This window comes from Podarcis filfolensis, assembly GCF_964270895.1.
Source record: "Podarcis filfolensis genome assembly, chromosome: 11".
NCBI lineage: Eukaryota > Metazoa > Chordata > Lepidosauria > Squamata > Lacertidae > Podarcis > Podarcis filfolensis.
The window spans coordinates 2,579,429-2,593,246 of NC_139613.1; the positions used below are offsets into that span (position 1 = coordinate 2,579,429).

A 13,818-nucleotide genomic window follows, 5' to 3' on the forward strand; every position below is an offset into this window, starting at 1 on the left:
TCGTTCTAAGTCCTGTCGTTTCCTGCTGAAGTCTTGAAACTTTTCACTCTACAAGCACTCAGTGGGGTTTGCTGTGCTGTGGCAGGGCTGACCACGTGCTTGAGGCGGCAGACAATTTTGTCTACCTGGGTACCACCCTAACCGGCAACCTCTCCATCGACCCTGAGCTGGACAAGCGTGTTGGCAAGGCAGCTACGGCAATGCCTTTCCTCTCCAAAAGGGTTGGGAGAAGGTGATGCTAACGGCCAATACCAAGATAGAGGTCTACCAGGCTTGTGTGTTGATCTCGCTGATTTATGGAACTGAGTCATGGGCAACCACAGGGAGCGACGCCTCAATGCGCTTTCTGTGCCTAGAAAACACGAGGCAAAATGTGGATGAGCCCTGAGCTGCAGAAGAAGATCCTGCTGGATCAGGCCAGTGGTCCCATCTGGCGCAGCATCCTGTTCTCACAGTGGCTGAACAGTTGCCCCAAAGGGAAACCAGCAAGCGGGTGATCTGAGCACAAGATGCTTGTGGTTTCCTGGTTGGTAGGCACTGATAGCCTTGAATTTGTCTAATTCTCTTTTAGAACCATCCATTGCAGGTGGTCACCCAAACTCTGCTTTAAAATCTCCAAGGAAGGAGAGTCCACCACTGCTGAACGAGCTCTTCTCGCCAGGAAGTTCTTCCTGATGTTGAGTCAGAATCTCCTTGCTTCTGACTCGAAGCCATGGGTTCGAATCCTACCCTCCAGAGCAGGAGAAAACAAGCTTGTTCCCTCTTCCATGTGGCCCCCATATATTTGAAGATGGCTCTCCTTTCTCCTCTCAGTCTCCTCTTGTCCAGTCCATGCCAGTGTCCCAGCTCAGAAGTTCTTCCTGACGTTTAGCCAGCATCTCATTGCACAGAGCAGGGTTTAGTCAACACGCTGCTCTCTGGATCTTGAGACTCCACCTCCCATCAGCCCTCCGTGCTCTCCATGCTGCCTGGGGCTTATGGGAGGTGGAGTCCAACAACATCTTGAAGGCATCACGTGGGCACTGCCCTCAAAGAAGAAGCCAAAATAGACATACAGCCATACCTCGGGTTACAGATGCTTCGGGTTGCGCGATTTCAGGTTACACACCGCGCCGAACCCGGAAGTACCGGAATGGGTTATTTTCGGGTTTCGACGGATGTGCATGTACAGAAGCGCTAAATGGTGCTTTGCGCATGCGCAGAAGCGCCGAATCACGACCTGTGCGTACACAGACGCGGCGCTGCTGGTTGCAAATGTGCTAACTGCATGGATCACGTTCGCAACCCGAGCATCCACTGTAAGGTAAAGGTAAAGGGACCCCTGACCGTTAGGTCCAGTCATGGCCAACTCTGGGGTTGCGGCGCTCATCTCACTTTATTGGCCGAGATAGCCGGCGTACAGCTTCCGGGTCATGTGGCCAGCATGACTGAGCCGCTTCTGGCGAAGCAGAGCAGCGCACGGAAACGCCGTTTACCTTCCTGCTGGAGCGGTACCTATTGATCTACTTGCACTTTGATGTGCTTTCGAACTGCTAGGTGGGCAGGAGCAGGGACTGAGCAACGGGAGCTCACCCTGTCACGGGGATTCAAACTGCCAACCTTCTGATCGGCAAGTCCTAGACTCTGTCCACTGTACTTAATCCCAAATTCAACTGCAAGTCTTCCTCCTTTGGCAGGCGCAACCGGTGGCTCAATGGGCCTCATCACTTCTCCCTCTGTCCCCTTTTGCGAGGCCCTAATGGAGACGCAGATCGCTCGGGGAGATTAGCCCCCTCGTCCAAGGGACCGGCCAGCAGATTAATGCCAACCGGGAAGCCACAAGACGTGCGTTATTTATGCCCCACACCCCCGGGATCGATGCTGTGTGGGCAGAGCGGGGGGAGCTCAGACTCCTGGGCTCTTATCTCCCCACTGTGGATTTATGGGCATCGACCGCCCCGCCCTAGAGAAGCCGCCACCCTCCGCGGGATTCGATTCCGCAGCCCCAATGGCAGGAGCCTCACAAAGGACCCTGATACAGATGTACAGCCAGGGGAGAATGGCTGTTAATTAGCACCCTTATCTCAGCCAGGAGAGAGCCAGTTAATTAGCTGGGAGAGAATAATGAGGCCGGCGCTCAGCAGAGGCGCCATGAATCTCGTGTCAGATGGAGGGGGGGGACCGGGGCGTAGGGGCTTTGTCACCATCACTGGGGGGGGGGGCTGGCAGCACCTCCATTCCTAGCCGGCGGGAGGACCATGTTCCTTCTTCGAAAGAGGCAGCAGGTGGGTCTCGCTTAGGGTCTAACTGATCCCATTTAAGGCTTGGAAAAAGTCCCGTCCACCCCCAAGTCGAGAAACATCTAGGATTTTCATTTGCTTCCTGTTTTCGTCGTGTGTGTTTTAAATGGGAGGAAGTTGCAGCCTCTTTTCCTCGCAGCACGCAACATGGCTCGCTTCTTTGAGCCACCTGTAGGAAATTTTGTGTGCTCGGCATTCAGGGCTGGCAGCTGTGTGAGATCTCAGGAAGGCGGGGATGAGGGACGCTCTTGAGACGGGGGCACGGAGGCAATCTGGTTGGATTTCCTGCAGACTTCAAAAAGGAATTGAAAAGAGTCGTGGCCGCTGTGATAATGTTGGAGCTGGAGCCATGCAAATAGGGGTGAGTCCAGCTCTGGCTTGCTGCTGTTGCCTTGAACGGAAGGAGTGGAGAGAACAGGTTGTAATATGGAGGCAAAACTGTCTTATGACAGTGCTGAGTGAGATGGATCAATGCTCTGACTCAGGTGAAGGCAGCATCCTATGGGCAGGAGAACATCTAGGTATGCGCTGCCCTGTATTCATATAATTATAGAGCTGGAAGGGACCCTAGGGTCATCTAGTCTGACCCCCTGCAATGCAGGAATCTCAGCTAAAACATCCATGACAGAGGGCCATCCAACCTCTCCTTAGAAACCTCCAAGGAAGGAGAGTCCACCACCTTCCGTCACACAGTCAAACAGCTCTTATTGTCAGAAAGTTCTTCCTGATGTTGTGTTGGAATCGCCTGCCTTGGAACTGAAAGCCATGGGTTCAAGTCTTACCTTCCAGAGTGTGATGGGACTCGGGCTCAGACTCGGAACCAGAGGAGTCTCAGTCTGCACTGGATCCTTTGCCTCAGGCATCACCTGAACCAAGTCTGGGGCCTGATCCTGAAGAGTCCCAGTCTGCACAGGTTCCCCTGCAACAAACACCAGCTGGGGCGAGTCCGGGGCCTGAGCCTGCCCTGGCTTGAGATATGGAGATTCCCTCGTTGCCTCCAGCTGGGCCATCGCTTACAGCTGCTCCACTACCTGTTGGGTCAGGGGAGGCTGAGGCGGCCCCTGGGTCTAGTCACCCACCGACGTCTCCCGAGCTGCAGAGACTGAGGTCTGAGAGAAGGAGAGACCTGAGTACTCACAGGAGGAGTGCTCGCCTTCGGGCGAGGCAGGGAGGTGAGTTGCCGGGGGATCAGGACCGGCCACTATCCCGACAAAGATAAAAGACTGTCGGACCGTGCCCCAGGTTGCGGGAGCAACATTGCTGTATGCCAGATCCTGCCTGAGATCCTGAACCTGTCCTTGCCTGGTTTCCTGCATTGTGTCCTGCCTTGGCCCTGTTGGACTGACTTCTAGCGGGACCTTCGGATTCTGAACCGGCCCTGGACCGCATTTCTCGGGTTACCCCCGGGCCCAGCACACAGAGCAGGAGAAAACAAGTTTATTCCCTCTTCCATGGGACAGCCCTTCAGATATTTGAAGACAGCTTTCAAATCTCATCTCCGTCTCCTCTTCTCCAGGCTAAACAGACCCAGATCCTTCAACCGTTCCTCATCAGCCCTCTGCCCATAGAATTATGGAATTGTAAAGTTGGAAACTTTACAACTGGAAACTTTAGGGGACGCAGGTGGCGCTGTGGGTAAAACCTCAGTGCCTAGGACTTGCCGATCGCATGGTCGGCGGTTCGAATCCCCGCGGCGGGGTGAGCTCCCGTCTTTCGGTCCTAGCTCCTGCCCACCTAGCAGTTCGAAAGCACCCCCAAGTGCAAGTAGATAAATAGGTACCGCTTTATAGCGTGAAGGTAAACGGCGTTTCCATGTGCTGCGCTGGTGCTGGCTCGCCAGAGCAGCTTCGTCACGTTGGCCACGTGACCCGGAAGTGTCTCCGGGCAGCGCTGGTCCCCGGCCTCTTAAGTGAGATGGGCGCACAACCCTAGAGTCGGACCCGACTGGCCCGTACGGGCAGGGGTACCTTTACCTTTACCTTTAAAGTTGGAAAAGACCCTAAGAGTCATCTAGTCCAACCCCTTGCGATGCTGGAATCTTCAACTAAGCCATTCATGGCAGGGATAGAATTTTCTGAGCATCGCAATGTCCAGCTTATCTGTCTGCACAAGTTTTTCATCTTTCCATCTTGCTCCTTGATCTCAACGACGAGCAAGTTATTTATGCTCAGGAACACTCTTGCTGTTAAAGACGATTCCCGATTTTCAGGGCAGGACCCTGGAAGCAGAAGAGGGCGTGACACAGGGCTGCCTTCAGACCACGGCGTTTCCCCCCAGCCTTGGAGCCGAGCACGGGGTTCTGGCGGCGCTTGATAGACAGCGGCTCCCACATTGGAAATCGGTGCCGGGTTTTGTTATCGGGGTCAGGCGGGATAAATAGGAAGCTCCAGCAATTGAGGCGATTCGATAAATGCTTTAACCTCTGACCCCGTACTCCCAATCCCCCATCGAGCCGCGGAGCCATTTTCAAAAGGCTCCCCGGCCGCAGCCCACGCCGTCCGGAGGCTGCCATCAATTAGAGCCCTTTGCCAGAATCTGGATTAATGAACATGCCGCTCGATAGGAAATAAAACCCCAGGCAGAGGTTAATGTTGCGCTAATTAACTGGGAGGGGGAGAGGAAAAAGCGGACACGCACACAAGGCAGGAATTGTTTAAAGAAAGAAGCTTTTGGAGAAAGATGTTTTGCAGGCTTGGCTTGGCATCCCAGAGAGAATCATGGGATGGAGGCGCAAGATGGATTTATCTCCCAGTCACCAAATGAGTCTAGGCCAGAATGGAGATTTGACCCTGTGGCTGTCCGGACTTCATTCTGCCTCTCTATGTGCTCTTTGTGGGGCTCCCTCAGGAGACAAGCCGGAAGCTTCCGTCGTTTCAAAATGTAGTTGCCAGAGTTGCCAACGCAGGTGGAGGATTATTATTATTATTTATTAAATTTGTATACCGTCGATCCGAAGATCACGGGGCAGTTCACAACACTGATCAGGTCATATTGCATTGATCTTACTTATACTGGCCATTGCAGGTCACATTCGTACATGAAAGTGGACCTTTATATGATACAGTGGTACCTTGGTTCTCAAACTTAATCCGTTCCCCTTGACTCCCGAAACCGTTCGGAAACCAAGGTGCAGCTTCCGAAGCTTCCTGCACTCTAATCGGAAGCCGCGTCGGATGTTCGGCTTCCCAAAAACGCTCACAAACCGGAAAACTCACTTTCAGGGTTACAGCATTTGGGAGCCGATTTGTTCGAGTACCAAGGCGTTTGAGAACCAAAGTTCTATTTCTTGTTTTGTGCTCTTACTACCTTTTTATTCTTTTAAGCTTTTTCTTTTAAAAAAAGATTGTTGACGTTAATCTTTATTTCTTCAGGTGTGTGTGTGTTATTCCCATTGTAAGGTGGCAGGATATTTTCCTTGGCAGGTCTTGTCCAACAATCCCTAACAGAAATGCTTCTGGTTTTTTAACAAATGTCATTTCAAACATTTTCTTCAATTCACTGTATATCATTTCCCAAAAAAAATTTAATTTCTCTACATCCCCACCACATATGAAAAAAAGTCCCTTCCTTTTCTTTACATTTCCAACATATGTTTGACTTGGTTTTATACATTTTTTGCTATCTGTACTGGTGTTATATATCATCTACACATCATTTTCATATAATTTTCTTTCAAAAGAGCACAGTCTGTAAATTTTAAATCTGTTTTCCACAGTTTTTCCCAATCCTCAAATTGTATATTATGTCCTATATCTTGTGCCCATTTGATCATGGCCGATTTTACCTCCTCATCTTTTGTTTCCCATTCTAGCAGGATACTATATGCACCCTTCAGCAACTTCACTTTTCCTTCTATAACTTCCTTTTGAGGCGGTAGCTATTTCGCTTCACATTGGGGCGCAAGGGGAACAGTACAATGTCAAAATACAAATTTGCAGAAACCAGACGGAAAACCCCTGCATATTTTTGCGTGAGACGACCCTCTCAGGTCCCATCTTGCAAAGCATCCTTGCTCGGCTGGTGTTGTTTGCTGTTGCTGTCCCGCTCCCCACCCCCCACCCCGGGCCTGAAGTGATAGCAGAGTAATATAATAATAATAATAATAATAATAATAATAATAATAATAATAATAATAATGTATTATTTATACCCCCCTCCCATTTGGCTGGGCTTCCCCGGCCACTCTGGGCGGCCTCCAACAAAATATTAAAATACCGTAATACATCAAACATTAAAAGCTTCCCTAAACAGGGCTGCCTTCAGATGTCTTCTAAAAGTCTGGTAGTTGTTTTTCTCTTTGACATCTGGTGGCAGGGTGTTCCACAGGGCGGGCGCCACCACCGAGAAGGCCCTTGGAGCTGGACCTCAGTGTCCGGGCAGAACGATGGTGGTGGAGACGCTCCGTCAGGTATACTGGACCGAGGCCGTTTAGGGCTTTAAAGGTCAGCACCAACACTTTGAAATGTGCTCAGAAATGTACTGGGAGTCAGTGTAGGTCTTTCAAGACCGGTGTTATGTGGTCTCGGCGGTCGCTCCCAGTTGCCAGTCTAGCTGCCGCATTCTGGATTAGTTGTAGTTTCCGAGTCACCTTCAAAGGTAGCCCCACAAAGAGGGCATGGCAGTAGTCCAAGCGGGAGATAACCAGAGCATGCACCACTCTGGCGAGACAGTCTGCGGGCAGGGAGGGTCTCATCCTGCGTACCAGGTGGAGCTGATAAACAGCTGCCCTGGACACAGGACTGACCTGCACCTCTATGGACAGCTGTGAGTCCAAAATGACTCCCCCGCTGTGCACCTGCTCATTCAGGGGCACAGTTACCCCATTCAGGACCAGGGAGTCCTCCACACCCAACCGCCTCCTGTCCCCCCAAAACAGTACTTCTGTCTTGTCAGGATTTAACCTCAATCTGTTAGCCGCCATCCATCCTCCAACCGCCTCCGGCGATTTGGGAGGAGTGGGGTTCATGGGGTGCACTGTCCGCCTGGTGCCCAGGCTGGAGCTGGGCAGGGCAAGAAGCGGAAGGAGACGGGCAAATTTCCTCTCCCCACTTCCCTGCTCTGAAAGCAAAGAGCAAGGGGAGGCACTTGATTCCTGTCAGCTGGGATGGGCTGAAAGTTCCCCTTTCAGCTGGGGAGGAAGCGTGGTAATAGAATCACAGCTGGCTATCCAACCTCTCATTTAAAAAACACAATGATAGCAATATTATTATGTTGATGCAATGACGGTGCATTAGGGGAGGGCGTGAATTCCAGCTCCTCCCTTCTCCAGAACCCCAGAGAACGTCCGACTCACCTCTCTTTTGCATGAAGCCAAACAAATCGTCCAAGAACTCCTTGCGTTTGGGGTCGGTGTCCAGTTCGTAGAGCTGCAAATGTGGGGGAAAGGAAGGCAAGAGATTAGGGCAGGGCAGGAAAGGGTTTGGGCCCCCTTCCCTAGAGGCCAGACCCCCCGCAAGGGTCAACAACAACAACAATTATTATTAATTATTAGTTCTACCTCGCCCATCTGGCTGGGTTTCCCCAGCCACTCTGGGCGGCTTCCAACAAAAGATTAAAAATACATTAAAATATCAGTCCTTAAAAACTTCCCTAAACAGGGCTGCCTTCAGATGTCTTTTAAAGATAAGATAGCTGCTTATTTCCTTCACATCTGAAGGGAGGGCGTTCCACAGGATGGGCGCCACCACCGAGAAGGCCCTCTGCCTGGCTCCCTGTAACCTCACTTCTCCCAGGGAGGGAACCGCCAGAAGGCCCTCGGAGCTGGACCTCAGTGTCCGGGCTGAACATTGAACAAGAACAAGGACAATAATAGAAGGTCTTCAGGGAGTAGATGGGGTTGGGGAGAGATCAGCACTACCTTGAACCCCATTAGGTCTCCCCCAAAATGTACTGCGGACTCCAGGACATCATTTCTTTATTTCCCACCTTTTCCTCTAAGGAGGTGCTGCAAAAGTTTTGCTCTCCCTCTTCCTTGAACCCCCACAACAACCCTGTGAGGTAGGTTAGGTTGAGACGCAGTGACTGCCCCAAAAGTCACACGCAGTGAGCTTCACAGCCGAGTGGGGATTCGAACCCAGGTCTCCCAGGTCCTCCTCTGGCACTCTAACCACTATGCCGCAGCAGCTCTCTTACGATGAAGCTCTGGCCCCCTCTGCCCATCGTGCAAATTCAAATCGATGGTTTATTGCCTCTGTTCCCCACCACATCCTTCAAGGAACTCAGGGCAACCTGCAACTCTGTAAGACAGAATTGTTCCGCCTGGCCTTTGGCTTGGAATCAATTTGATTCCCTCCCCCTCTATCCTTCTGTGTTGGAACTCCTATTTGGGGACTTCCCTGGCTTTTTTCTGGCCCATGTAGGACCAGTCTGGATAGTTGGCCTTGGTGAAGATTTGATGTTTTCATCCCCAAAAAGTTTTTGATTGAGTTTCCACTGAAATGAGGTTGCATTTTAATGTTTTAATGTATTTTAATCTTGTTTTTTAATCTGTATTTCAATCAATTGTTTTTATATTTGGTTGTTAGCTGCCCTGAGCCCGGTCTTGGCTGGGGAGGGCGGGGTATAAATAAAATTATTTATTATTATTATTATTATTATTATTATTATTATTATTATATTGGTTCTGCCCTACAATCGCTGCAACCACCACCCTGTAAGGGAGGCCAGACCGAAAGACAGGGAGTGCCCCCCCCAAAGTTACACCCAGCAAGCTTCACGGCCGAGTGGGGATTTGAACCCAGGTCTCCCAGGTGTGACACTCTAACCCCTACACAACGCTGCCTCACTTTGCGGATGAACCAGGAGAAGATGCTGCAAGTCCTACTCTTCCCATTTGCAGGTCCTCCCCCTCCTCCAAGAGCGGGGGGGGGATGAATCTGCTCCCCACAAAAGCTGATGGGGGGGACAGCTTGTGCTTCTGCCACCAAATGGGTACCTAATTCCTCCCATCCACAGCAGAAGGTGGCGAGAGCCAAAAGGGGCCCTTTCCCTCTTTGCAACCAGAGAAGAGGCCGAGAGCCGAGAGCCATCCGTGGCTCCCCCAAGGGAGCCATTGCCACGCCTCCTGGTCCTCCGCAGCGGCGACCTTTGACCTTTGCGTGGGTGGAAGAAATAAATATTTGATGGTGCTCGGGCGATCGCTGTTGAGCCTTCCTTGACACCTGTAGGGACTGCCTCCATCTCCCTGGCCACCTCCTCCCTTACATCAGGGCAATTAGCAGGATGGGGGCAGCCCCCTACTGACCTCTGACCTCTATTATCCGGGCTCCAGCAGAGTGAAATTGATGGGGAGGGGAGGGGGGGCCGCTGCGCTGAGTACCTGTGCCTTTTTCCCGCAATGAAATCCGGCGACGTTCTGATTCCAGACTAGAGACTCGGTAGCTTTTTAAAAAGGTTGACCTTTTTTTGCAAACATTCCAGAAACAATCATTCTTTTGGTCACGCGTGCAAACAAAGGCATCAAAACTGACCGCAGCCAGGAGAAGGCTTTAAAAAGAATTGTTTTCTGCATGTACGGTTTAGTGGTTTTGTAGCCACAAACTGAAGCGGCTGCGATGTGATGTGGCAATGATCACACACCCTCTGAAACTGCACCAGGTGAGCCCAGATGTTTAGCAGCTGGAGAAGCCCACATTTCGTTTTTAAACCAAAGCCAAGTTTCTAGTCCTTAAGACTGCAAATGGAGCCTAGGAAATGTGTGGGCTGTTCCCGAGGATCCGGGGAGGGAAAGCAAAGTAAATTACGGAAAGGAAATAAGGATTTTCTGGATCTACATAACGTCCACATTAAAAACCAGATTAAGGCTTTGGGGGCACAGAATTTGAGCAGACGCAGAACAGGAGCTTTCTCCCCCCCCCCCCCGCCCCCTTTTCAAATGAGAAACAGGGTTCCGGTTTTGTTGGAAGCCACCCAGAGTGAATGGGGAAACCCAGCCAGATGGGCGGGGTATAAATAATAAATTATTATTATTATTACCTCTGGCTAGTTTTTGAATTCTGGTGCTGGAGGAGACTCTTGAGAGTCCCATGGACTGCAAGAAGATCAAACCTATCCATTCTTAAGGAAATCAGCCCTGAGTGCTCACTGGAAGGACAGATCTTGAAGCTGAGGCTCCAATACTTTGGCCACCTCATGAGAAGAGAAGACTCCCTGGAAAAGACCCTGATGTTGGGAAAGATGGAGGGCACAAGGAGAAGGGGACGACAGAGGACGAGATGGTGGGACAGTGTTCTCGCAGCTACCAGCATGAGTTTGACCAAACTGAGGGAGGCAGTGGAAGACAGGAGTGCCTGGCGTGCACTCCAGGGGTCCAGGGGGTCGCAAAGAGTCGGACACGACTAAACGACTAAACAACAACACTGGCTAGTTGCCACAGCACCTCTTTGTGCACCTGTGCACCCCACCTGCTTCTCCAAGGCCACTTTGCCCAGTCCCAGTCATAACCCCCCGCCCTTTCCCCATCAATTCTGCTCCACGTGTCCTCTGGCCAGAAGTTATAGTGTGACCTGCGTACACCATTAGCACATGGGCCTGAATCCAGGAGATGATTCTGATGTTCCTGAACAGCAAAGTAAGACGCAGTGTGGAGGGAGACCTTAGGACTCTTTCCCAAAGCGAAGGGGAAACCCCTTTGCTCAGCCAGGAGTGTCCTGCTGGGCGATGGGCGCTCATCGCACATCCAGGCTGGCACGACTCCTCTCCTGGCTCAGACCTTTGAAACTGCCACATTCCCCAGCTTCAAGGAAAACAGCCAAGAGTGGCAGCCGCTCTTTTAACTGAGCACATCGCATTAGATCAGAATCTGCGGCGAGGAGGCTGTCACACGGTGGCTTGGCACGCCTCGTGGCGAACGGGCACCATGCCAGCTGGAGCAGGGCCATCTGCACAGATTGCTGCTTCATGATTAACCCTCGGGCTCCCCGGCTGCCTGGAGGCTTAGAGCTTTGCACGGTCCAGTACAGTGGTACCTCGGGTTACACACACTTCAGGTTACATACGCTTCAGATTACAGATTCCACTAACCCAGAAATAGTGCTTCAGGTTAAGAACTTTGCTTCAGGATGAGAACAGAAATTGTGCTCCGGCGGCGCGGCGGCAGCAGGAGGCCCCATTAGCTAAAGTGGTGCTTCAGGTTAAGAACAGTTTCAGGTTAAGAACAGACCTCCGGAATGAATTAAGTACTTAACCTGAGGTACCACTGTATATCTGAAGGAGTGTCTCCACCCCCATCGTTCTGCCTGCACACTGAGGTCCAGCGCCGAGGGCCTCCTGGCGGTTCCCTCACTGCAAGAAGCCAAGTTACAGGGAACCAGGCAGAGGGCCTTCTTGGTAGTGGCGCCCACCCTATGGAACGCCCTCCCACCAGATGTCAAAGAGAACAACAACTACCAGCCTTTTAGAAGACATCTGAAGGCAGCCCTGTTTAGGGAAACTTTTAATGTCTGGTGTATTACGGTATTTTAATATTTTGTTGGAAGTTGCCCAGAGTGGCTGGGGAAGCCCAGCCAGATGGGCGGGGTATAAATAATAAATTAATAATTTATTATTATTATTGCACTGCAAACCGCCTCCCCCAAGAACCGAGAACAGCTCCCATGGCTCTCCATAATGCTACATATGGCATCAGCTCCCCTCTCCATTTCCGTGGCCTTCTCTGGCTTGAGCCTGCTGCTCTGGGTTTCGAGACCTCCCTGGGCTAGAGGGCATACAGGAGCCAGCCACCCTCTTCTGCCAGTCTAGCTGCTCACACTGGTAGGCAGCCGCGAACTCTCCTGCCCTCCCATTCTTGGCTTCCCCCCAAGGCCAGCCCCCTCTGTCCTTCCCGAGAATGCAGATTGTGACACCGTCAATCCATGGCCACTGTTCAGATAAGCGCACTTTCAGCTTCTGCCTTCTGGAAGAAGGTATAGGGTTATAAAGACTAGGACTAGCCGCCTGAGAAACAGTTTCTATCCAAATGTGATTTTGGTTTTAAACGCAGTGTAAGGTAGTGGGTGGCGCTGTGGGTTAAACCACAGAGCCTAGGACTTGCCGATCAGAAGATCGGTGGTTCGAATCCCCGTCACAGGGTGAGCTCCTGTGGCTCGGTCCCTGCTCCTGCCAACCTAGCAGTTCGAAAGCACGTCAAAGTGCAAGTAGATAAATAGGTACCGCTCCAGCGGGAAGGTAAACAGCGTTTCCATGCGCTGCTCTGGTTCACCAGAAGTGGCTTAGTCATGCTGGCCACATGACCTGGAAGCTGCACGCCGGCTCCCTTGGCCATTAAAGTGAGATGAGCGCCGCAACCCCAGAGTCGGCCACAACTGCACCTAATGGCCAGGGGTCCCTTTACCTTTAAGGTAGTCTCTATGGGAGTATATTGTATTTAATTATAGGGTATCAGAGTTTTTAGGGGGCTAACCAGGCTGGGATAGTAGGCTTGTGGGTTTTTGAATGTCTGATGTAGATTTTTTTCAATTTCGTTGTTCTGCATGGGACAATAACAATAAAGATTATTGTATCGTAAGCATTGAGCTGGCAGCTGCCCCAGCTGGTGTGCTTAGAGCCCGCTTGGCCACAGCTCCATTGCAATCCTTCCGCTGGCACAGCGGGCTCCCCGGTGCAATTTGTAGCGTGGCCAGAGAAAATAGGACTAGCGTTTTGCAGCATGTGGCCAGGTATCCGGAAGTGGGCAGGGAAGGTCTTGGCATGTCCTGTGCAACGGCTGCATTCACAGGCAGCATGCACAAAAGAAAGGGATTGTGCGATTCCTGAATTGCAGGGGGCTGGACTACAGGACCTTCAGAGGTCCCTTCCAACTCTACTATTCTAGTGTCAGTTCCAGGAAGGAAAAAAGGAAAGAAGAGGTGAGCTTCTGGGTCGCAGACTCAGCAACCCGCCCACCCCCAAATGAGGTTCTAGGGAAGATTTGCAAGGCCCAGCACTAAGAGTCTATCTAGATTGGTACTGTCCACTCTGACTGGCAGCAGCCCTCTAGGATCCCAGCCCTACCTGGAGATACAAGGTGGCATAGCTGGTTCTTCCACTTAATCTCCACAACAACCCTGTGAGGTAGGTTAGGCTGAGAGGCAGGGACTGGCTCCTAAGGTCTCACCCAGCTTCATGGCCAGGCGGGGATTCGAACCCTCGTCTCCCAGGTCCTGGTCCAACACACTAACCGCTACACCACACTGCCTGTCGAGGTTCTGCTTTCAGGTTTCCCACAGGCATTTGGCTGGCTACTGTGAGAACAGGATGCTGAACTAGAAGGGGCTCTTTTGGCTTGATCCATCCACAGGTCTCTTGCCTTGTGCTCCTAGATTATATTATTCATTCATTCAGAAAGACTATATACATTTAATTGGGAAAGACACCCTCAAAGCAGTTTATGTGAAGATGAACAAGAAAACAAGGAAAAAACAAACAGCACTTTTAAGACAAGCAAAAAAAGTTAAAACACTAAAAGCAGATTAAAATTCACAGTAGTTTCCCAAGCATCTGGGCAGACTCATCTAAACAAGGATGCTTTTATCAAGCAGTGAAGTGCAGTGCAGGAGCCTGG

The 13,818-nt window shown here is 51.2% G+C and overlaps 1 protein-coding gene across 1 annotated transcript in view; it reads right to left on the bottom strand.

Annotated features, from left to right (window-relative positions):
* Positions 1-13,818, bottom strand: part of ARID3C (AT-rich interaction domain 3C) — a 113,268-nt gene that overhangs the window by 19,089 nt on the left and 80,361 nt on the right. Inside the window, exon 3 of the mRNA XM_083575707.1 lies at positions 7,573-7,645. Coding sequence (XP_083431833.1) covers positions 7,573-7,645 — 73 coding nt within the window. The remainder of the gene's footprint in view (positions 1-7,572; positions 7,646-13,818) is intronic.